The 22,708-nt window shown below is 33.2% G+C and overlaps 3 protein-coding genes across 6 annotated transcripts in view; 2 read left to right on the top strand and 1 right to left on the bottom strand.

Moving 5' to 3' along the window:
- LOC125843145 (uncharacterized) overlaps positions 1 to 6,810 on the bottom strand; it is a 16,735-nt gene extending 9,925 nt beyond the window's left edge. The window contains exons 1-2 of the mRNA XM_049522369.1: positions 6,484 to 6,810; positions 6,222 to 6,372 (exon numbers count right to left, since the gene is read on the bottom strand). Coding sequence (XP_049378326.1) covers positions 6,222 to 6,372; positions 6,484 to 6,810 — 478 coding nt within the window. The remainder of the gene's footprint in view (positions 1 to 6,221; positions 6,373 to 6,483) is intronic.
- LOC125878333 (GTP-binding protein YPTM2) overlaps positions 1 to 22,708 on the top strand; it is a 182,990-nt gene that overhangs the window by 129,598 nt on the left and 30,684 nt on the right. The gene's annotated exons all lie outside the window — the stretch shown is intronic.
- Positions 14,884 to 15,758, top strand: LOC125878334 (uncharacterized). The gene has a single exon (XM_049559569.1). It carries the CDS (start codon positions 15,017 to 15,019, stop codon positions 15,488 to 15,490), a length of 474 nt encoding a protein of 157 aa, XP_049415526.1. The 5' UTR covers positions 14,884 to 15,016; the 3' UTR covers positions 15,491 to 15,758.

Raw genomic sequence — 22,708 nt, forward strand, 5'->3', positions numbered from 1 at the left:
CCAATACCTGTTCATCTGGAAAAGCATCATTAATTTCAGCCCTATCTCCAAGCTTTAGCATGGCCTCTTCCTCTAATCTGGACAAGTGGTCGGCAACTTGATTTTCGGTTCCCTTTCTATCTTTTACCACAAAATCAAACTCTTGCAGCAACAATACCCATCTAATCAATCGTGGTTTTGCATCTTTTTTCGCCATCAAATACCTCAATGCAGAATGGTCAGTATGCACGATGACCTTAGTACCAAGCAAGTAGGAACGAAATTTTTCGAATGCAAAAACCACTGCAAGAAGTTCATGTTCGGTCACAGTATAATTCTTCTGGGCCACATTTAGAGCTTTGCTAGCATAGGAAATAAGGTGAAGAATTTTCCCACGCCTTTGACCCAATACTACACCTAGCGCCACTCCACTCGCATCGCACATTACCTCAAACGGTTGTCCCCAATCCGGTGAAATAATGATAGGTACTGTAACCAACTTTTCCTTCAACTCTCCAAATGCTCTAAGACAAGCATAATCAAAATAGAACTTACTCTCCTTCTCGAGCAGTTTGCACAATGGATGTGCACTTTTTGATGAATCTCCTATAAAACCTGCATGCCCAAGAAAACTTCTAACACCTTTTACAGAGATAGGTGGTGGAAGCTTTTCTATTACCTCGACTTTAGCTCTATCAACCTCAATACCTTTCTCTGAAATTCGATGACCCAACACTATACCTTCTTTTACCATGAAATGACATTTCTCCGAATTCAGCACTATGTTGCAGTCTTCACATCTTTTGAGCACCTCGGCCAGATGTTCTAGACAATGATCAAACGAATCACCTACAACTGAAAAATCATCCATGAACACTTCAATAGTGTCCTCCACCATATCAGAAAATATCGACATCATACATCTCTGGAAGGTCGCTGGAGCATTGCACAATCCGAATGGTATTCGTTTGAAAGCAAAAGTCTCATATGGGCAAGTGAAGGTGGTCTTCTCTTGGTCTTCTGGAGCTATAGAGATTTGATTGTAGCATGAATACCCATCAAGAAAACAATACCAACCCTTGCCTACAAGTCTATCTAACATCTGGTCCATGAATGGTATAAGAAAGTGGTCTTTCTCTGTCCACGCGTTCAACTTCCGGTAATCCATGCAAACTCTCCATCCAGTGACAGGCCTCATTGGAACAAACTCATTTCTTTCATTTGGAACCACAGTCATACCACATTTTTTAGGTACACACTGCACAGGACACACCCAATTACTATCTGAGATGGGATAGATAACTCCCGCATCCAGCCACTTGATGATCTCCTTTTTGACTACCTCTTGCATAAGTGGATTTAATCTTCTCTGGTGCTCAACACTGGGCTTATGATCTGGCATGAGTTGGATTTTGTAAGAACAGATATCGGGGGGAATCCCAATAATATCTGCAATAGTCCACCCAATCGCTCACTTGAACCTCTTTAATACAGTTACCAAGCAATCTACTTGTCTTGCATTCAAATCTGCTGCAATGATGACCGGCAAAGTATTCTCTTCACCTAAATATACATATCTCAAGTGCGGTGGTAGAGCTTTAAGCTCCAATTTCGGTGCCTCCACAATAAATGATCTTGTGGGTGGGAAATCGCGATTCTTCATGTCTAGCTCATACTTCTTTGGTTTGGACCGGTATTCACACTTATCAAGTGCGGCTACCAACTCATCATACTCCTCAATACCATCACTACCAAAATTCATCATGACTGCTGCTAGTGCCTCAACACCTAATCGCTCTTCAATTTGCACTTCTGACCCATTTTCCACTCTGTAAGTTATAGCATATACTGTTTGTAGCTCACCATTCTGCTTCATAGATCTACAACTATTGAAAGTTGCTTCTTTATTATTCAGTCTGAACTTCATCTGTCCCTTTTCCATATCAACCAACGCACGCCCTGTGGCAAGAAATGGTCTCCCAAGGATGATGGGAACCTCAAAATTATCCTCACAATCAAGAATCACAAAATCTGCCGGAAAGATGATAGACTCTACTTTCACTAGCACATCATGGAGCACACCTATGGGCCTCTTCACAGTCTGATCAGCCATCAGTAACTGCATTGCAGTGGGCTTTGGATCCCCCAGACCCAGCTTCTTGTAAATAGATAAAGGCATAAGGTTGATGCTAGCACCAAGATCACACAATGTCTTAGCAAAGTGTAATAACCCTATAGTACATGGGATCGTGAAAGCACCAGGGTCTTCTTTTTTCTGCACCAGAGATCTTGTAGCAATAGCACTACAATGCTGCAATCTATCATCATCTTCAAAACTCACAGACCTTTTCTTTGTCACCATATCTTTCATGAATTTTGCATATCCAGGCATTTGCTCCAAGGCTTCTATCAAAGGGACATTGATAGAAAACTGCTTCAACATAGTGATAAACCTGCGATATTTACCATCTTCAGTCTTCTTCACTAACCTTTGAGGAAAAGGTGGTGGAGGTCTAGGTATGGGGACCACTTTCTGAGGTATTTCCACTTCTTGTTCTGTCACAACCTCCGATTCCTCTCTAACTTCCACCACATCATCTTCTTTTCTAATCTTGGTATCCACCACAGACGGCATAGGTGGATCTATGGTTTGCTTACCTCCTCGAGTAGTAATTGCCATACAATGACCATCATTCTTTGGATTCTGGATGGTGTTGCTAGGAAGAGTGCCAGGTTGACGCGGGTTCACTATAGTAGACAACTGCGTCATCTACTGCTCTAGATGCTTTATTGACACTGCATGAGCATCAACCTTTTGACCAATACCAGATAAGTCGTTTCTCATCTCCTTCACATTCTCATCAGTCACATCAAACCTTCTCATCATCTTCTGCAGCATATCTTCAATACGCGTTATATTACCTCCAACTTCCCTAGCACCAGATTTTCGATTTTGAGGGGGAACATAGGGTCCAACCCGATCGTTTTTGTTGCCATAGTTGTTCCTGTTGTAGTTGTTGTCGCGATTGAAGTTCCCATCTCGGACATAGTGACCCTCGCGGTTGTAGTTTCCATAGTTCTGACCTTGGTTCCCTTGACCTTGGCGCGAATTCTTCTGGTTGGATCCTTGGGCATTTGGTCGGAAACCCCCCGTCTGATCGTTCACCGCATAAGTGTCCTCTTCATAGTAACACTCCTCAACTGGTGGTGGAGGTCTAGTTAAGTAGTTTACAGTATTTACCTTTTCTGCTCCTCCACTCACATGCTTCAATACCAACCCCAACTGTGTCCACATCTGAGCCATCTCCTCACGAATATTATCTTCAGAGTTAACAGTTGCATTATGAACGACAAAAGTGTTTCTCCTAGTTTCTGACCTCCTAGTGCTCCACGCTTTATTATTGCGAGAGATCCTCTCCAATTTTTCAGCAATCTGTGCATATGTACAATCACCATATGAGCCTCCAGCAATAGTGCCAAGTACTGCTTTATTGTTATCATCCTGTGCTCGATAGAAATATTCCTTCAGTGACTCATCGTCAATACGGTGGTTTGGGACACTTCTTACGAAAGCAGTGAATCTGTCCCACGAGCTACTCACAGACTCTCCAGGTTATGCCACAAAATTGTTGACCCGATCTTTGTGATTGAGCTTCTTAGACACTGGATAATACTTTGCTTTAAACACCTCTGCTAGTTGGTCCCATGTGAAGATTGAGTTATAAGGAAGCTGAGTGAACCATACTGCAGCATCGCCTGTCAGTGACAGAGGGAACACTCGTAATCCAATAACATTCATATCCAAGTCTGGTCTACCTACACAACTTTTGCAAACCACCCTTAGCTTGGCCAAGTGAGCATGTGGATCCTCCGATGGCGATCCTGAAAATAAGCCTCTTGTTGTAAGCATCTGCATCAAACTACTAGTCACCACAAATGTGTGCCCTGGAGGTAGATGAGGTAGAATAATGGGTCCATCGGAGTCTGCTATGTCGATTGTTCCCCGATAGTTGTCATGTTGTTATGGGCCTGGTGGACCATGCATTCTCACTGCATCTCCGAATTGATTTTCAGCTAGACCCCGGTTTTCCCCACCAACTACTCTTGGCTGCTGTAACTCAACTGCTTCATCTAGATTTCCTCCGATAGGATGAACTGGAAGTCCTTGATTGTTCATTCTTCGCAAAGTTCTGTTCAACTCTGGATCGTACGGAGTAAGTGGTTCGCCTTGGCTCCGTGTACTTGGCATACACTAGAGTCGGAACCTGAGAGAGACAAAAACAAAGAGAAAAAGTAAAATTAGGAAATATTTGATTAACGTTCAATAATGTAGTTAAAACTAAATCTAAAAGCCAGATTCCCCGGCAGCGACGCCAAAATTTAATACGCTCAAATTACACTTCCTTACAGAAGCATAAGCGATCGTTATCAACTAAAGAACCCAACTTGTAGGTTGGGATCGATCTAACGAGGAAAATGGTTTAGACTTTACTTTAACTAACAATTATATTCAATTAGTCAAATTATTTTCAAAAACAGGTAATAAAAGGGGGTTGTGTTTGTGAGAAACAAAGAGTAAGAACTTAATAAGTAATCAATAATCAAACTCAACTTTGGTTGTTATCAAGCTAAGAGAAATAACTAGGGTATATGTGTTCCCCACAATCTCATAACGTCGTAATCCTAGTAATAGCAATCTTTTTCTAGTGTATTACATGCAAACTGATAAGTTAGGTATCTCTAAACCCTTGGTCCGGCATCTAGAGAATTTCACCCTGCACCTTGGTCCGGCTACGTGTGTATAATTTACTAACCCTTACCTTTACCTCATATTAGACATCATAATCGATGTTTGGCTTAGTTATTACTTCGCACCAATCGACACTAGCCTATTAGATAGTATCACACTAAATCTATGTTGATAATTCTTTTTCTTGTTAATTACCTACTTGGTCCGACAAGTAGTAACAATGCGAGTTTTAACGTTGGCCACCGTTAAAAAGACTTCTAAACGAAAGAATTATCAATGCATGCAAAATACTAGTCAAGAATTTCTTATTTACTATTCATACTTTGTTAATCGATCATGGTTCCCACAACCCTAGTTGTGGATTTAGTTACTCATATTGGCAAAAACACAATTAATAATTGTAGATGAAGAAATCATGAACTTACGTAGAGAGAATAATAAACCCAGAAATTTTACTTGAATTGCAAAGCCAAAATCTTCAAAACGAACTTGGGAAATCAATAATTGCTAGAGTTGCAAATTAATCTCCAAAGTTACAAAGCAAAAATAGAATAATAATGTGTAACCCCCAAAAACGAGGTTTACATGTCCTATTTATAGAAAACAAATCCTAAATAAAAAAGGAAACAAATTAAGGAAAGTTTTGTTCAGGTACGCGTCTTCAATCCACGAGATCGACTTACGAATCGTCGATGGATCTACGGTCCGTAAGTCCCTTCAGTCACTCGGGACTTAGAAAATATTTAAGCATCCAAAAATTAGCTTCTCTGAAGCAAAACGACGGACCAGCAGTACGGACCGTAGATCGACCTATGGTCCGTCAATCCCCTCCGTAGCTCCATACTTAGAATCTTCAAAAATCAGGTACTGGAACCCTCACAGTCTCACTCGATGGATCAACAGTACGGTCCGTAGATCAATCTACGGACCGTCAATGAGCACCGTGGTTCCATACTTGGTCAGACTTCCCTGATTTGTCCTCAATACCATGCCTGTTGATCTACGGTCATAACCTACGGACCGTGAATGGTCCTACGGTCCGTAGATCACTTCCGTGGATGCCTTTTTCTGCATTTTCTTCAGCTGTCTCTAAACTTCCGCGCCTGAACACCTTTCCTGCAAAACATGATAAAACACATAAAAACCAATATAAAAAGGCCCTAGACACACACAACTTGTAAGTGAAATGTATTAGAAATACCGTAAACTCACGGTATATCACGTATCCAAACCAACATAATAAACAAGATTATGTAACAATAACAATAAAAATGATACATTAATATGACATGAAATTTTTTCATTATACACTGTCAAAACATATATTATACCTGGGAGAAGATGCTAGACATAAACATGCCAAATTTTGGCTTGACTTCCACAACACGCCAGTTGCATATTCTAGGTATAAAACTGCCCACTTAGACTACAATTTCATCACTGACTGTCGAGGTACATTCATATATCCAAACATTCAGGATATATGGCATACCGGCTAATCGATACATCTTCTTTTCTTTGGTGAACTCTTGTCTTAGAGATTTCATCAATTTTGAGAATGCAATCTGTCCCCATGGATACTGTTGATACCTTCCGTCTTCAACCATATAGAAATGATGGATAAGTATATTTGCATCACCAAGCTAGGAAAGGACAAAAGTGTGAATGAAATATAGGATTGTCATTTCAAGAGCATCTTAACTCTTCTCCCATTGACCCATTCAAAATCTTTGAACTAAACGACCCTTGTTTACAATGTTTTGTGAATCAGGAAAATATCTTTGAATCAATCTGCTGTGACGGGAATCAGGATATTTAAATTCATTAACATCTCCTGTGCATTTCAGGCCGGTAATGATGGCAAATTCTTTGATAGTGAAATGCAAAATATTTCCGCTAGCATGACGAATATGGAGCTCATCTATATTATCCTGCTCCAGCTCAAGTAGCAACAAACACTTTGTTATTTGCCCTTGGTAATTGCAATTAGGAATGTTGAGATATGGACCAAAAATTATATTCTTAAATTTCTCAACACCCTCAATCCCTATAGACAACTTCAACTCTTCTGCAAAACCCATGTTGTATGTTGAACCAAACCTCAAGGAGTGTGTAGGAATTTGTTTTATCTTGTATTTCACAAACTANGCCTCTGTCTCAGTAGCTTCCGGTTCCCCTTGAGAATCAGCTTCAGCTCTAACAACAAAAGAACGACTTCCCCACTTTGAACTTAACAACCGAGAAGCAGAAAACAAGGACACATTCAACTGAGAAGGTTTTCGAGAGACGCAGGCAGAAAATGCCAGCTTCTGTGGAGTAGTACATCTTGTGGGGTTTCTTGGAACCACAAATAAAGCCTGTAAATTCAATAAAGCACAGATTTTTAACACAATTCAAGAGTCTAGGTAAGTGAAAATTTGGGAAGTAAAGAAGCAGACCTGAGGCAGAACAATGGAACCCATTTTGGGTATGAACAGTGTGGAAATTTAGGGTTCTTTTTGTTAAGAGTTAAGAAATGAAGGAAGAAGAATTCATGGAAATCAAGAAGACTTGTTGCAGGAAGGAGAAAGCCTTATCCTATTAACGATGTTTGCTGCAGAATAGAGTTTGCTTATCTGGGTATTCGGTTCGGGTCATCATATCCATTCAGATTGGTATTCGGGTCGGATCATTAAATCCATTCATATTAGGCTTCATGGGTCGGGTGCTATTTAACATTTAGCTAAATTGAGCCTAATTTTAAATCTTTATTGCCAAAATCAAAACTCAAAGATTTAGTATATTAGGTCAAATTTTAGAAGTGAATGTTTCGAAGTTTGAAATGTTGGACCTACATGTTTGAGGCTTTATATTGTGGCGGTTAAATTTCGTGCATGTGAAGTTTGAACGGTTAAAGCCTCAAATTTTAAGTTTGAATGTATCTTAACTTTTAAACAGTACCCTTAAAATTGGCTATCTTAGTACAATGAAATAATTGCATGATTCGTTCTTCAAACGAGTTAGTCTTTAATTTTTATTCTTTAAATTGAATGTTGTTCAAACTATGAATATAGAGATCAAGTTTAAGAGTGTGATTTGTTACTCCGAAAAAAAATAATATTTGTCTTAATAGACAAAATTTAAAGATCAGCACAAAATATAGGGACAAAAGTTCAAATGACAACAGTGCCATTTTCTACTTTGACAAGCCCAAAACGCTAAGGCCCTGGCGACCTCCTTGTGTCTCTTGCAATTGGGCCCTTAGTAACAAATGCCCAGTGTACGAATTGGTTTGGTTGGATCATTCCTTTTGCCACAAATCACAATAACTAGCTATCGATTCCACATTGGAGCCCTGACTGAATTCGAATCGCGCATTGTGAGGCTCATTCAGGGGTGATGCTCCCAACTGTACAAATTCAAGCACATTACAAGTTAATAAACTTAAAAGTGTAAGATTTGGGTCCTGCGAAACAAAAAAAAATCAGCCAGCGAAGAATTAGCTTTGTTCACAGAGAGTGTAATATTTCTCAAATTAATTAGTTCTAACATATTACACTCTATAATAAAATTTATTTTCATTTTAAAATCTTAGAAACCGCTACATAAATGATGCAACAGACACACAATAGAGGGGCAGGGGTAAAACTAGGGGTGTCAAAATGCGCCCAAATGGTTGCACTCAAGATAATTTGAATTGGGTTCAATCTCAACTCATTCAAGTTTTAACACATTTTAAAAAAATCTTCAGTTGAGCCCAATTTAATTTCCAATTTCAACCAATTATACGAATCTTTATTTGGATTAGTGTAATGTATATTCTCATATTAAAGGTATGAATTATGATCTATTTTACATTTTCTAGAATTTTTATATCCATGTTTTCCTCTACAACCGATCTTCCTCAACAAATTCATGTTTTTTCTCTCAAAAACCAGGATTCAAGTAAATTAGGTTAAGGCAAGTATGAGTTCAATCCTTTTTTCATCGGGTTAGGATCGATAGTCGTTTGACTTGAGGAAAATGGAATACGGGTGACTCTCCGTCTAAGTGGTTAATCTGACGAAAGCTCATAGTCGCTGAGAGGAAGAAAAACTTATTCCATCATTTTTGGGGGAAACTGAACTCAAGTGAAGTTAATCTGAGTGTGCATTGCACCTTTGCTACCGGGCATTGTCCTTTCACAAATATTCAAGCAATTCACCTTTTATTCTTACCGAGTTTTGTATATAAGATCTATCATCACGTCTTTAATGGGATTCTATTTCATTCCACTTCTTGGGGGTTCGAATTGGTATTTTCGGCCAATGCATGATAATCCGTAAAAAGTTGAAGAAATTGAGAACAACAAGAGTATCGCAGCTCCCGGATCCAGAGATCCCTATTCTCGAATTTGTAACTTATTCTTGGTATTTTCTTGAGTTGAAATTCAAATGGTGATTATAAAAGTTAAATCTATGTTAAAAATATTGAGATTAAGTGGGTCAAATTGGATCGGTCATGACCCAACCCAGTTTTTAGCCCATTTGAGCTCAAAGTAAATTTGGGTGGGTCATGATCCAACCCGGCCTCTATTTCAATCCATTTTAATATCTCAAATTTTAACCCAACTCGCACATTTGACACCCCAAGGTAAAACAAATATCAAAACATAACGAAGGGTAAAAATAAGCTCTCGTCAGATTAAGTATTAACCACTTAGACGAATTGAAAATGACTCTAAAGAATACGAGAGACTCTCCGTCTAAGTGGTTAATCTGATGGGAGCTCAAAGTCGCTAAGAGGAAGAAAAACTTATTTCATCATTTTTCAAGGTAAACCAGACACAAGTGAAGTTAAACCGAGTCTGCATTGCACCTTTGCTACCGAGCATTGTCCTTTCGCAAATATTCAAGCAATTCACCTTTTATTCTTACTGAGTTTTGTATATATGATCTATCATCAAAAATGGATTCTACTTCATTCTCGCCTCTTAGGGGCTGGAATTAGCATTTTCGGCCAAGGCAGGATAATCCGTAAAAAAATGAAGAAATTGAGAATAACTAAAGTGTTGCAGCCCCCGGATTCACAGACCCTTATTCTCGAATTTGTAACTTATTTTTGTTATTTTCTTGAGTTGAAATTCAAATTATGGTCATAAAAGTTAAATAACAATATGTTAAAATTATTGAGATGAAGCGGGTCATGATCCAACCCAATTTTTAGACCATTTGAGCTCAACCCATATCTCTAATTTTAACCCAACACGCCTATTTGACACCCGTAGGTAAAATAGATCTCAAAACTTAACGAAGGATAAAAATGATTTATTTTCAAAAATATTTTTGACTTTTTTTGAATTTTTAATTTTCTTTCGAGTCATTTTCGATCCAACCCAACTCCGTTTAATTTGTCATATTCGATAGACATTTTAAAATATTGTATTATGTGGGGCATGTATAGGCTGTTTTTATTGAAAAACTTTTCGTCTAGGCACAAATGAGAATTGACACCAAATCTTTCCTATGATTTATTCCTCTGATTATAATGGGAAAATGACCTAGTCTTTAACCTTCTCTATACTCAGCAGTCGATCGAATTCATCTCAATTCAATATTTTTGAATATATATTAAAAAAATAATAGTTAAATGTCAGTTAAAAACTTCAAAGATAGAAATTAAATAATTAAATTACCATTTTGAATTCACGTCTATTATCTTTTGAAACGTGCCTTATTTTCCTGCCATCATCTTTGGGTTCTTTTTTTAAAACTAAAACTACTTCTTATATTAATGATCTTTGATCAAAACTCGATATAGATAACAAATACTAATAGATACCTTTAGCATTGATTATCCAAGAAATGTACACAAGTTTTATTAAGTTTATATATTTTCCTGATTATTCAGTAATAATATTTTATAATTATTCTAATTGTAAGTTTGTTTGTTAATTTAATCGAATATTTCTAGAAATTGAAATCGAAAAATAAGATATATATATATATATATATATATAAAGAGAGGATCATAGTAAATTTATGATTAGCCTTCGATCAGAATGGTCATGTCGAAGAACTTGATTTATGCAGAGAAAGAAATTTAGGATAGGAGACAGATGAAAGCAACACAAACCGTAAGATTGAATAAATTAAAATTGAATTCATAATACTGAAAAATAAAATAAAAAATCCAAAAGTTTCCCTTTCTTCCCACCTAGTTACACCTCATATATGGAGTATATGGACCAGAAAAAAGGAAAAAAAAACATTGAAACTTGTGAAACTGACAAAATTGAAAGTTATAAATAGCTATATTAGTATGATTATATTATCTCCGTTGGAAAACAATTTTCTAGTAGTAGACATATTTTCACTTAATTAATTTGACTTATACTAGTTTTCGAGCTGAGGATCTATAGAAAATAATTTTTTTAATGTCTCATAAAAATAAGGATAAAATTTACGTAATTTTTATTCTTATTAAATTATACACCAAATATATTATTGTCGTTGATTTGTTGTTTGTAACTTTTATTAACGTTGCATTATATTTCGCAAGAAAAGATCGACCAGAAGAAAAAATATTTGTCTGTATTAGGGTATTGCATTGATGCTATCCTTTTCTTATCTCTGTCATGCGACATGTGAACAGCTAAGAATTATTTTTTCTTATTTTAAAAAAAATAAATTGACCATAATTGAATTAATTTGTGTGATCTTAAATATAATTTGTCCACAACTTTTATTTTTCACTAGTACGTTTTTGATGTAGACATCGAATACAAGTAAGTATTTATTGAAAAATAGAAAAGATATGTTTATTCTTCTTTTAACAGCTAAGAAATTAGAAAAAAAGATGGCAATACATAATTAAACGACTAAAATGGCCTCAAAATTTTGCCATTAATATTTCATAGTCCCACATAATTCAGCTATTCTATCTTCTTCTTAATTGATCTTCTAGAAAGTTCTAAGATATCAAAATGCCAACTATCAGACACAGACCACTTTGCTATGGCACTTGGCACTTGACATTTTGAAAAGTAGTATAATCGTACCGAAGTCAGAAGTTTTACTGAGGGCCTGTTTGAAAAGTAACTCTGGTAATTAGATTTGGTGTAATTAGGTGTAATTATAGTGTCTGTTCTGTTTGGTTGGACAGAAAATTACTTGATCAATAGGTAATTGGTGTAATTGGCAGGGCTAATTACACTCTCCAATTCACAGGGAGAGAATGTGAATTGCTCGTAATTGCATAGTGTAATTACCTGCCAATTACTTTTTAATTTCTTCTTTTTATTTTTTTGTTTTAATTTTTTTTCTATTATTTTAAGTTCTTTTTTTATTTCTATAATTCTAAAAAAATTTAAAAGTTTATTTTATATTTTATATCATTGTATCTCATTTTCAACCTTACTTCACGTGATTCTATGCAATTTTTTCGTATTATCTATTTCTTTATGCCATGCTTATTTTCTCATTAGCATAATTTTATTAGTATTTTAATTTTAAATTAAAATTAATTATTGTTAAGTAAGGTTATAGACTTACATTTTATTTTTTAATAAAATAAAAATAATTCATATTTATGTATGCTATGTTGAAATTTACGATAAGAGTATATGTTAAATTTTTTGTTTTGAAGTTATAACTTATGTTATATTTCCAGTTTCATTTTTTTTAGTAATATTGAATTCACATTACAAGTCATTTTTTAATTAGACTTGATAGATTTTTTTTTTGTCAAACATTTTAATAATTTATTATATTTTATTTATATATTAATATTTTTATCAAACATGCATTTCACGATGTTCGTAGAAACTTCATACTTTTAGTTTTCATGATCAATTCAATTGAAATATATTAATTTGAAAAAATATAAATCAATTATGTTTTCATAATATTAGTTAAGAACATATGTTTATTAATTAATATATTTTCAAAAAATAATATATATCTTAAATATTTAATTTAATATCATTTATAAAGTTTCTTATTTGTCTAGTATAAATTTTAAATAATTAATTTTTATTTTTAAAATTTAATAGTATAATTTTATGATTACAAGTGTGCATCCAAACAGAACATTCAGTATAATTTATTGGTAAGGAGGTTCGCAAATATTAAAGGTGGATTTACGATCTATAATTTATTGTTCATGTGTATTATTCATGGTCTCTCCATCAAATTAGGTATTTCAATTTATGTACATATTTTCAAGAATTAACTTTCTCCTTTTGAGTCAAGGGTCTATCGAAGATAACTTTTCTATCCACAAAGGTAAGAATAAAGTATGTTATCTGTATACATCTTAACTTCTTCAAATCTTACTTATATAGAATTACAGTTGTTTATATGTTGTTGTTGTATAGCTTAGAATGGTTCCATTAATATTATTTGTTGACACTCATATTTCAAAAGAATAAATAATGCACTTGATTACGTTATTGAGTAATTTATCTATTGACGGAACAATGATCAATTCCCTCTTTATACTTTTTCCCTTAGTTCTTTAATGATTCAATATCTTAAAAATTTTAGATTCGCCTCGCCACAAAAATCACAATAATATGTTCTCATTCTCTCTCTTAGGGAATAGTTGAAATGCTTGTACTGATATTTGGTTATTGTTCTAAGTCAACTAGTCAATGAATGAAATGCAAATTAAAGGCTGGTATATTATTTGTCTTTTGTCCTTGTGAAAAAATAAATAAATCAATTCCTAATTTGCTCCTGCATTACGCACTAAAGAAGTGTTTTTTTGGAATATTTTCACACTGATTTTGACACTTATATTTGGTAACATCAATTTATGTAGATTTAATTTTGTCCAATTAATAAATTGACTTTTTTCTTTAAATATTATTATTATTGTTATTTTGGTGTTAGGACCATGTCCTCTTGCTGCAAACGCGACGATTATTCTCACATGTTGGCCACAGCTAGCCCACAAGAGAACAAAAACTTAGACCAGTTCGAGTTCGTTCGACACGCGTTATTAACTTGATCATAATTCTTTCAAATTCAAATATTTTCAAGGAGGAGGGATTTATATTTTGAACACACGTCTGAATTATAACTACGCCTTATGCTCAAATAACTAGCTAGGGTTAGTTATTAGTATTTATTGTATTTTTTTCCCGACCTATTTCGCTCTTATTAAAAAATTATTTACCATATCTATCAACTTATTACATGAACATCCTTACAAACAGACTAAATTAAATAGCTCTAAACAAAAAAAATAATACAATGAATTTAATGCAAGTGCATGTGCATTGTGGAGACATGCCATAATTCCATCATGAATGATGTTATTAAAATTCATATGGTAGAATTTGTTCTGATGTAAATTATTCTATTTGGATCATATATGCTCCAATTAATGGTCTTGTGAAAACTCATGAGGTCCTCAACCTCAACCACTTGTTTGCCAAGTCTTGGGACCCTCATATATATTACATGCAAAACCTTGTATTTTTTTGAATTGCACATAGCTATATATGATACATGTACCAAGGGTAATAATGATACTGTTAATTTATGCGACACACTTTTTTTTAGTGTCTTTTAAAAGAATGTTAACTTTTTATATTGAATTTTAGAATTTTCATTTTATCCTTATTGAGATATTTGATTTTTAGTCACACAAATATCAAATGCTTATTTTAGATCATAAATTTTAAAAGTGTTTTTTTTCTTCTAAAAACGCTCTTTGTATCCAATCAAACGATATCATATAAATTGAAACAAGAGGAATTAGTCTTTCTACTGTACCATCAAAGGTAGGGGCCGAGCTATCCTTAAAAAATGGGGTCAATTGGCATTCCTATCATCCATGAAAAATTATATATATACTTATATAGATAAGTCAAAAGAATACTATACATTGGATTCCCTTGATATATTGTAGATGCATATTTTTTATATTTTGACTCTTGTTAGTAAAATAATTAATTCCGTCTTTAAACTAGATATGTAGTAAAATTATAGGATTTCTTCGATTCTAAGCAAGACTCTCGAATTCAAGTCCTGAAAGTGAATAACCTCTCAATAAGAAGCGCATTAGTCATTGACTTTTTATTGAATCTACTCGATGTGAATCTGAATTAATCAGACCGACTAAATTCCAATTATAAGATGCCTCAAGGAAGAAAAGATCAAAGTCTTTCTACTATACCTTGTCTATATATCAGCATAGTCCTCAAACCTTTACAATACCTACAGAATACAAACTTCCTCAAAAGACAACCTTTGTGTGTGCACTCTCTTCAAGAATTCTCTCATTCCTAAACAAAACATCCTAAGAGAGTCATCAATAATCATGGCTCTCTTACATCCTATGATAATTTTCTCTCTTTTTCTTACATTTATAGCCCTTTCTGCTGCCCAATCCCCCATGATGGCCCCAGCAATGCCACCATCCACCATGTCAATGCCACCTACTACTTCCACCACCACTCCTCCACCAATGTCCACCATGTCACCGCCACCGCCACCGCCACCATCCGCCATGTCACCACCACCATCCACCATGTCACCTCCTCCAATGAGCCCAATGACACCATCCATGAGCCCAATGGGTCCAATGACGCCAACAATGAGCCCAATGGACTCACCACCGCCCCCTGCAGGCCCTGGTATGGCCCCTGCTATGAGTACGCCACCAGGGCCTGCGCCAGGACCTATGGGTGGTGAGTCAATGGCTCCTCCAGCTCCATCTAGTGGATTTGTTCATGGAAGTAGCAACAGCATGGCCATGGTAGCAATTCTTGGAAGTGTAGCAATTTTTTTCTAAAATTGAATTTGTGTCATTTTATTTAATTTGCTTTCACTATTGTTGTAGATTACAAATAATTTACTTTTATTTGTTGTACTATTTTACTTACAATTTCTTCTTGTTCTTCTTTTTTTCTTTCTTATTTTTGTCTCATTGTATTGTTGATTTTGTGTGGAAGGATAAGGAATTTGAAGATGTCTGATTGGAGATTTATCAAATGTTGCATTCTCTATATGTAACATTTTCACACTTTTAGCTTAATAAGACAATATTCTCAGCTTTCTTTCCATTTAAATTAAATTTCTACTTCAATGCAACTTGTTCTTTTCATTTGAATTTCCAAGTTATAAGGTATTTAATTTGGAGTTTTAAGTTATATATACCGGTACTGTAGGAACTTTATTTACTCTTATGTTAGGAAGTCATTCAAAAAATATCTACATGAAAGTTTTTTTGAAATTATGAAACTTGTAATTTTGAAAAAAGATTAGTTACCTACTATAACAGGTAAAAATGAGCTGATAGTATAAAATTTTGTTGTAATAATAGTGTATATAACTTAAACTCATTAATTTGAGACTAGATGTGATGCATTTAGTTTTCTAATGTAGAGGAGATAAGGGTTTAGTTAGATAATGTCTTCTTCTTCTTCTTTTTTGGCAAAGATGGCTAAGTACTAATTAACAATCTTTTATGAGCTGACAATGAAAAAGGAAATATGGGGAATAAAAGATAAGCAATTGGTGGTGGAATGATGATGAGGAGGAAGAAAAGGTTGGTTTGCTAGCTGGAAGAATAAAGCATTTTGTTTTGATTATTATCTTTTGAGCTATGGGGTAAGATTGGTGTGGATGACAATTGATGAATTTATTTAGAAAGAGGAAGTATATATCTATTTGGCACATCTTATGTGTGTCAAAAGTAGAATGGTACTATTTTTGTGGATGCACGCAAGCATAGGTAATTGGTTGTTGAGAGTGGGGCTAAGCAACAACAAAGGGACATAAACAAGATTGTGACTTGCACATGGAATGTTAATGCCCTTTCTCCCCACTACTTTGGCAAATACTTGCCTAATGACTAGTACTATAATCAAGGGCGGGTCCAATATTTAAACTTGATAATTCGATCTTTAATGAATTCATAAATGCAGTCACGATTTGATACTTATAGATTCAGGGGTTCTAGTTCTTTAAGTTATTGAGTCCTAAATCAATAATTTTATACATATTTAATAAACTTCTTAAGACAAATTCAGTATTTTAATCAAAGTTGATGAGTTCAGTTGATACATAACCAATACATTGACTCCGCTCCTGAATGAACCCCTTTTTGTACAATATATATAAAGTCAAATTTTTTTGTATGTACAATAGCTAATGAACTTCTTTGATGAAAATTTTGTCTTCACCACCATTGTGTTTGAGATTGGGAGTTCATAATCTAATATTTGTTGAAAGTTTGTAGGTTCTAATCATATTATAGTTTTTTAAAGCTACAACTTAGGGTGTGTTTGGTATGAAGGAAAACATTTTCGAGAAAATGGTTCTCATGTTTGGTTGGGTTAAATGTTTTGGAAAATGTTTTCCAAATCAACTCATTTTCCTCAAATTTAAGGAAAATGACTTCCCTTCAAAACTTAAGGAAATCATTTTCCAAAACTCTCTTCCAACTTCAAACTACAATTACTTTTTTGTTGAAAAAATCAATTTATTTTGTCCCTACCCTCAAACCAGCCCCCCAACCAACCCCCCACCCCCGCACCCCCAAAAAAATAAAATAATTTAAAGCTTGTTTTTAAATTCAATTTTTTTACCCACCCTCACCCCNCCCACCACCAAAAAAATTTAAGTTTGTTTTTAAAAAATATTTTCAATTTCAAAATTTATTTTCTACCCTAGTAAAAATAAAAGATATTTCTCAAAAAAAAAAAATCATTCATAAATCAAACACTAAAATTTTTTTCCGGAAAATATTTTCTACTCACCAACCAAACATGAGAAAATAAGTCAAAAATCAACTTGTTTTTCAGGAAAACATTTTCTAGGAAAACATTTTCCATGGAAAACGTTTTCCTTCATACCAAACATACCCTTAAACTAGGGCATTGCCTAGATGGAATACTGAGAAATATTCCATTTTCAATTAATTAGGGGTTATTTGTTTGGTGGATGAGTCATTAAATAAAAGTAGATGTAGTTAGTGTTCTCTATGTTTCTCATGTCTTACATCTTAAAATTTAATCAAGTCATGTGGAGCCTTAGATTTCAATGAGTAAGCACTTTGAACTAGGATTTAAAACAAAATTAATCACACAAGAGAACATAAAGTGTGACTTTTTGCCTTTAAAATTTTGTAGGTTATAAGCATTGGATTCCATCTCAAAACCTAAAGGATCATATTTATGAGAATCAACAAAAAAAAAAACCTTTGTTATCTTTTGCTCTTTTTTTAAATCCTCAAAAGGCCATATAAGAAAGTTGTCATATGTCCATTTCAACACCATGAAATTATAATTTGTATAACCCAAGAATATGTCAGATTGTAATTGGAGAATAAATACATCACTTACCCTAATAAAGACCTACCAATTAAAGACACCTTCGTACTTTAAAACTTTTTTAAAGACAACACTATTTGAGTGTAACATTAATAAACTATTTTGACTTTTTATCCTCTTTCTCTTTTCAAATAATTGTTTTCATCAAACTATATTATTTATCGGAGTTAAATGATAACATACATTAAGACATATGTTATGCATAATTATTGAATTGATGTAAATACTAAATGTGTGAGTGGAGGGGGGAATACAATGAGATTCGAATCCCTGTCAAAATAAAGGTGTACTGAATAACTCTCTAACTAAATACAAGATGGGGTATTGTTATTTGTTGAGTAACTAGAGGTAAACAATTACCAACCGATCTACTAAGATTTCCCCGAATTCTTGTGGTCATTTTTTTTTTATGTTGACCTTTTCTATAAGATAAAATTCCAAAGAATTATCAACAAGTTCTCAATGAAATAAAAAAGATGATCGAATCAATACAGAAGCATTACAAGTGGTGGTGGACAAGAATGTCAGCTTAAATAATGTGAAAAATATTGGTGAGTATCCGATACCTCATAATTAAATCGGTCCATGCAAAGTAAGTTTTATGATAAATAACAGATGAATATTTTTTACTATCCCTCGTTGATTTTAAAAGATGGCAGGATCATATTAGCTTATTGTTGATTAAAGGAAAACTTTGACATATAACATTTTTAGGATCGTTAGTGAAGTTTATCTATTATGATGATTTGTCATATGAAATAACTAAACTTATTTATTACTCCCTAAATCCCAATCCATGTAGTTCTAAACTAAACTTGCAGCATTTTTTTTCTACTAGATATGACTTGGGAAATCAATGTATTTTGTTTATATGAATGGTCATTATTTTTTGTGTTTACATATAATTTTGGTGATTAAGTCATCAGATTCATATATACATGTGTATACATATTTGATATACAATGCATAAGAAGTATTACTCATAAGGTACATGTTGATTGGTATACATTGATCTGTTTGCATCTAATGAATTAGTATACATTTGTTTATATTAGTATCTTTATCATCTAATAATTTTGTATATATTTGTATCCATTAATCCGTTTTCACTTAATAAAAGATCCAATACTACTGCAATAATAGAAAATTTTAACTAATATACATGGAATTATACTTGATACACACTATGTGCATGTATCTAGTGTGATTCACATGCATATGGAATACGAGACACATAAGTGAGATTTTTGTCTATATATTTCAGATACATGCGAATCACACTAGAGATACATACTTTGTACATGTAACTAGTGTGATTCACATGTGTCTGAGATACCAGATATACAAGCAAAATATGAGAGTGGCGAGCGAGATGGGAGGGAGGCGAGGGAGACAAACGAGATTTGTTTATATATCTCAGATACATGTGAATCCACTTGAATACAGTGTATCTAGAACAAATTACACCTAATTTTGACCTCATGTATTACGAGATACATGTATCTAGACACACCAAAATCTGGTAAGATACGTATTATTACAAATTAGTGTGTATCTAAATAATTAGCTCCTAAACTAGTGACATTTTTATAAGTTACCCGAAAAAATTACCCAAATTTGCGCTGGAGTTTAAATGCCTACGTAGTGTCATTATTTTAAAGGAAAAATTACCTAAATATACATCTTATTTTACCATATTTTCTAAAATTCCCTAGCATTTAAAAAAAATTCAAAAATCCCCTCTTGGATACATCCCTCCCCTCTCTGATACATTCCTCCCCTATATATTCGGATGTCCTATCCCCTCTCTGATACATCACTCTACTCTCGGATACATCCCTCCCCTATGTAGCTGGATGTCTATTGATGTATTCGGAAGTCCAGTGATGTATCCAGAATCCATAAATTTTAAGAGATTCTTGTAATTTGAAAAAGCGTAGAGAAATAATGTAACTAGTTCTTAACACTGAAATTTAGATAAATTATACTAAGGCCTGTTTTTGCTGAATTGAACTTGGGTAAAAACTTGTCAAATTTACGTATGACTTATATGAACGTTTGTCCAGTATACTAGAAAGTGGGTCAGGAAAGGACATTGGGCCTGGATAAGTCCAAATTAAATGGGTCGATCTGTAAGTGTAACTATATATTCATTCCCATGATATACACTCATTGAAGAAGAAACTATTTAATTCTAATTTTCCACTTGACGTATTTAAGAGCTTGAGATAACCTTAATCAAAGGAGGAGGAAGACACGGAAATAACCCTAAATCGAGGAAGAGGAAGAGGAATACACTCGTTGAGCTTGTTTTGTTTATGATAAATCTTTTTAATTCTAACTCGCATTATATTTAAAAGCAAAGTATTTCGATCGTTCGATCTTGATGTTGATAGTGAAAAACTCAACACAACAACTTTAACCATCACATCAATTAATCACTTTTAAAGTACTAAAGTGCAACCTAATATAATTTGTAGTAGTACTATTTAATTGATAACTTAGATGTATCTTGTATCGCAAATTTATCCAACTTAAACAACTTGTAACACACACAAATAATTAATTATTAGGATAGCTGACCTAATTTATTAATTTTTCCCTTCTTTGATCAGTACTACACACCAGATAACCAAGTCAAAATGTTGTTGATTCTTTTACGGGTGAAAAACTTAAATGGACAATTTAAGCACCTAAATAATTCTTATATAACAATAATTTAACTTTTCACCTACATAGTAATAATTTTTTTTACAAAAACAAAATAAATAAAAAACAAATAAGAAATAAATTGGTATAAATAATACAACAATACACGTTCCTATATTAAATAAGATTTCATTCCTTATTTTTCTCTTATTTTGTTATTTACCTTCCACAAATCTCTCAATAATTAATTCCTCAATATTTTTATTTCCTTATTTTTCTTCCCTTTTCTAATCTTCTTCTTAAAATACTAAGCAAACTGATTCTCTTTTTCTCTCCACCCTTTTTTTTTCTAAACTCTCTTCACTCGTCTCTTTCTCCTTTTTTTTTTTTCTTTTTACCTCATTTTATTTTCTGAAAAAATTCTTTGTTTTTCTTTAGTTCTCTCCCTTCAATTTTTTTGTTTAAATCTTTTTTTACACCAATGTAGTTAGAACATATAACCAATAATAAATTTATCATCAATGTATGGATTTATATATTTTAATTTATTTAATTATAATTTGGTATAATTCATTTATTATGGTAAAATTAAATTAGATTTATTTGAATTTGACACCAAAACTAAATCATATTGTACATCATGTAAATTAATTTAATGATACTAAAAAAATGATATATACTTGATTATGGTATTACGTATTATAGGGTTGTAACATAACTAAAATCAACTTTACCATCAATTATAAATCAATATCTTTTATAGTTCTAAATCAACATATCACCAAAAAATTAGTCATACCTTACATCAAAGTATATATATACTATATAACATATTGCAACTTTAAATCAACAAATTATCATTATTTTTTAACCAACAAATCTACCAATTATTTTTAGTTGTTATAGTTATTAAAATTTGAACGTGACACAAAGGTTACACCACATTGTACACCATGTAAATTAATTTGATGATTCTAAAAAGTTAGTATATACTTGATTAGATTATGGTGTTATGCATTGCAGGATTGGAACATATAACTAAAATCAACCTTACCATCAATTAAAAATCAATTTCTTTTATTGTTCTATATCGATATATCCCCAAAAAATTAATCACACCATCCATTAAATTAAAATCAACAAATTACCAATATTTTAACTATACCATCCATCAAAATATATACACTAAAACATATTACGGTTAATAACTAACAAATCATCAATTATTGTACCGGATCAGCTACCAAAGTATATTCATTAATACATATCACTATTTAAAGCAACATATCATCAATAATTGTACTAAATCGATCCACCATCCGTCAAATTGAAATCAACAAATTATCAATATTTTAACTATACCATCCATCAAAAGATATACACAACAACATATTACGGTTAATAACTAACAAATCACCAATTATTATACCAGATCAACTACCAAAGTATATTCCTTAATACATATCACTATTTAAAATAACATATCATCAATAATTGTACCAAATCGACCACCAAAGTGTACACAAAAAAAATGTCTTTAAAATTTTTCCCGATAATTTATAGACCACATGATACAAATCATATTCACTATGATAATGCGGATCTTCTTCAAATTAACAGTTGTAATTTTTGATTTTGAACAAACAATCGGGCTATTGACATCGATATAAGCCTTCATCAAACGAGGACTCTTTCCGGGAGCATTATCAAAAGCAACTTTCTTACTCATAATCGATTTATTCAAAGAGTAAAAAAAAATTGTGTTGTAAGAGATGATTTTTAAAAGAAACAAAGAGAAATATTTTCAAGGAGGAGTTTCAAAACTTTTTCTTGAAAAAGATGAAAAAAAGTGTGCAGCAATGCGTTTACCAAGGAAAAAAAAAAGGTACATCAATGGTATTTTTTCCGTGTAATGTTAACATGAAAGAGAAAGTAAGATATTTATTAAAGAAAACGTATCCAAATATAATTGTGATTCTAAAAATTAATTAAAATAAAAGATAAAATATGACTCCCAAAAATTTAGT

Source organism: Solanum stenotomum, chromosome 10 (assembly GCF_019186545.1).
Source record: "Solanum stenotomum isolate F172 chromosome 10, ASM1918654v1, whole genome shotgun sequence".
NCBI classification, from domain to species: domain Eukaryota; kingdom Viridiplantae; phylum Streptophyta; class Magnoliopsida; order Solanales; family Solanaceae; genus Solanum; species Solanum stenotomum.